This window comes from Cynara cardunculus (genome assembly GCF_001531365.2).
Source record: "Cynara cardunculus var. scolymus isolate 2C chromosome LG 6, CcrdV1, whole genome shotgun sequence".
NCBI lineage: Eukaryota > Viridiplantae > Streptophyta > Magnoliopsida > Asterales > Asteraceae > Cynara > Cynara cardunculus.
In genome coordinates this window covers 20,328,183-20,330,665 of record NC_037533.1, presented here as the reverse complement: position 1 = coordinate 20,330,665, position 2,483 = coordinate 20,328,183, and the positions used below count along the sequence as shown (strand labels likewise).

The 2,483-nt window shown below is 36.9% G+C and overlaps 1 protein-coding gene across 2 annotated transcripts in view; it reads right to left on the bottom strand.

The window, feature by feature from the left end:
- Positions 1-2,021: 2,021 nt before the first annotated feature.
- Positions 2,022-2,483, bottom strand: part of LOC112514677 (protein NEN1-like) — a 9,419-nt gene continuing 8,957 nt past the window's right edge. For both annotated transcript variants that reach the window (XM_025121271.1, XM_025121272.1), the window contains exon 7: positions 2,022-2,279. In XM_025121271.1, the coding sequence (XP_024977039.1) occupies positions 2,180-2,279 (100 nt within the window). In that variant the 3' untranslated portion in view covers positions 2,022-2,179. The remainder of the gene's footprint in view (positions 2,280-2,483) is intronic.

Below are 2,483 nucleotides of genomic sequence, written 5' to 3'. Positions count from 1 at the left end.
TCATCTCTCTCGCGGTTACACCGCCATTTCATTCATCTCGCGGTTACACCGCCATTTCATCTCTCTCGCGGTTACACCGCCATTACATCTCTCTCTCGCGGTTACACCGCCATTACATCTCTCTCTCGCGGTTACACCGCCATTTCATTTCTCTCGCGGTTACACCGCCATTACATCTCTCTCTCGCGGTTACACCGCCATTTCATCTCTCTCAATTATATCAAAAAAAAAATCTAACACATTATCCGGATTTGAAGTCCGTTCAACCTTGTCCGGATATGAAGTCCGGACAAACACTTAAAATATCAAGAGGGTTACATCGACCACGCCTTGGGCGGTTAGCTTTAAGCCGGTTAACACATGAGCGATTTAAAGAGAATCCGGCTGTCCTTTGAGCAGTTTAAAAACATATCCGTTCAACACTTAAGCGGTTTAGGTAGATATCCGGTCATAACTTGAGCGGTTTAAGGAAATATCCGGTTACCTCTTAACCGGTTTAAGGAGAACTCCGGACACTCCTTGTCCGGTTTAAGGACTTAACCAAATATTTATGAAATGTGGTTCATAAATAGCAGATTCTAGCAGTAAAATAAGTAATAACCAATACTTTAAAGCAATATACACTCACCTTAAAGCCAAATGTCCTTGGTTTTTGAATTTTTTTCCTTCCTCAGCCAAATCCAGACGTCAAGTAAGAATTTTCCTCAATATCAAGAATGTGTAAATTTTCTTTCTAAAACCTTATTTACTATTTATAGTAAATGGAATTGTGAGAGCTGGCTATCAGCCGACCTCCCTTCTCCTAACAAACTATATAATAAATTAAGTACACCCACACACACACACACTCTTACACAAATATATATATATATATATATATATATATATTCCAAAATCTCAAATTAAAACTTGTAACCCGAATATTACAATTATACCTCGTTATGATTTATTTTCAAAAAGAACCGGTTATAACTCCAGTTAAAATTAGTTAAAGGGCAGGTTTTTAGCCACCTCTAAATTTTATTTTATCAATAATCAAAGTTAATTTGATCATAGGACCGTATCCGTGTATTGTAAAACTGGTACAAACCAGGTTTCTTATGTTCTTTTTAAACATTAGTGTGCAGACCAGCTTGAGCGCATTTCAATCAATCTTGGAGCGTGAACCTGTTTCTAGGTCTCTACTTTATGGAATAAAACAAATATGAACCCTTGCATTAAAATAATCCACTAAAGAGATGATTATATCAACCACTTGATGTCCATCCGATGCATCCGCTAACCTAAGATGTATCTTTCTCTCCAGCATTTCGAAAAGGTACTTCGTAGACAAAGCGGATTCAGAATTGTCTTTCATTTTAAGGCCTAAGAAAAGAACTTAAATCAAAATACTTAATAGCATATGACAATACATTTATACAAAACTATAATTCATCCCAACCCAAGACATAAACAAAGACAAGGATCATTATGAACATAAAGTCCCAAGGTATGGAAACCCAAAAAGAGGCTGGCCAACCCCTTGGGGTTATCCTGCACTCGGAAAAAGAATCAATAATTATGATTTTATGCATGGACAATTCCTCAATATCTTGTTATTCGAAAACTGATGGACAAATATTCTTATCTTGTCAACCAAGCTCATGAGCTTATTATCTCAGGTCGAAACAAGTTGAAGGGTCCCCCTTTCATGTCCCATCTGAAGATAACTACCAAAAACCCTAATGTCATTAAGGAAAACCGAACTAACACCCTACTATGAGGAGCCCAAAAAGACCTATATTTGCTAGTTTTTTTTGGATAAAAAGTTAATTATCGGCAACCCTAACCGGCCTTGTACATAACCCACCTCCAAGCACACCAATGTTAGGGGTTATTTTTTGGCAAACTCAAACCGGGGGCTGGGAACGAACCCGGGACCTGTCTTGGATTTGGGCAAAATCACTCCATCCCTTTGCCAACTGAGCTACAGGCCACAGTCTTACTTCTTCATGATAACATATACATTTTTGAACAAAAAATTTTGAGACAACAAAGAAATAGCATTTTGCATTAATCAATTTGAAACGCTAGAATTAGTTGTTCATCTTCTACATCAACAATGAAATAAATTACTTTCCCTTCTTTACAAGCATCAAAAGTAACAGTCAGCTAATGATGTATACACCAAAACACTTTTTCAGTTAGATTCAACAATCAGTTTCTTTGCCACTAATCGAATTCCGGCATTCTGCTGGTAATCGTACGGATCTAGAGAGAAGTAAGCGTCCACGATGGAACTGTTAGAAAAAAAATTTAAGGATCACAGTATATCTGAGAGTCGTGTAAACACTTTCAGATCGAAATATTTCGATGGTGCTATCGAAATCTTCAATCGGATAAAACTCAGAAAAAATGAAAACAGAGAATGTGTTTTTGTTATATATGAACAGCACCCAAATTACAGCATATATCTGATCAATAAAACTGTAGTTCGGTTATAA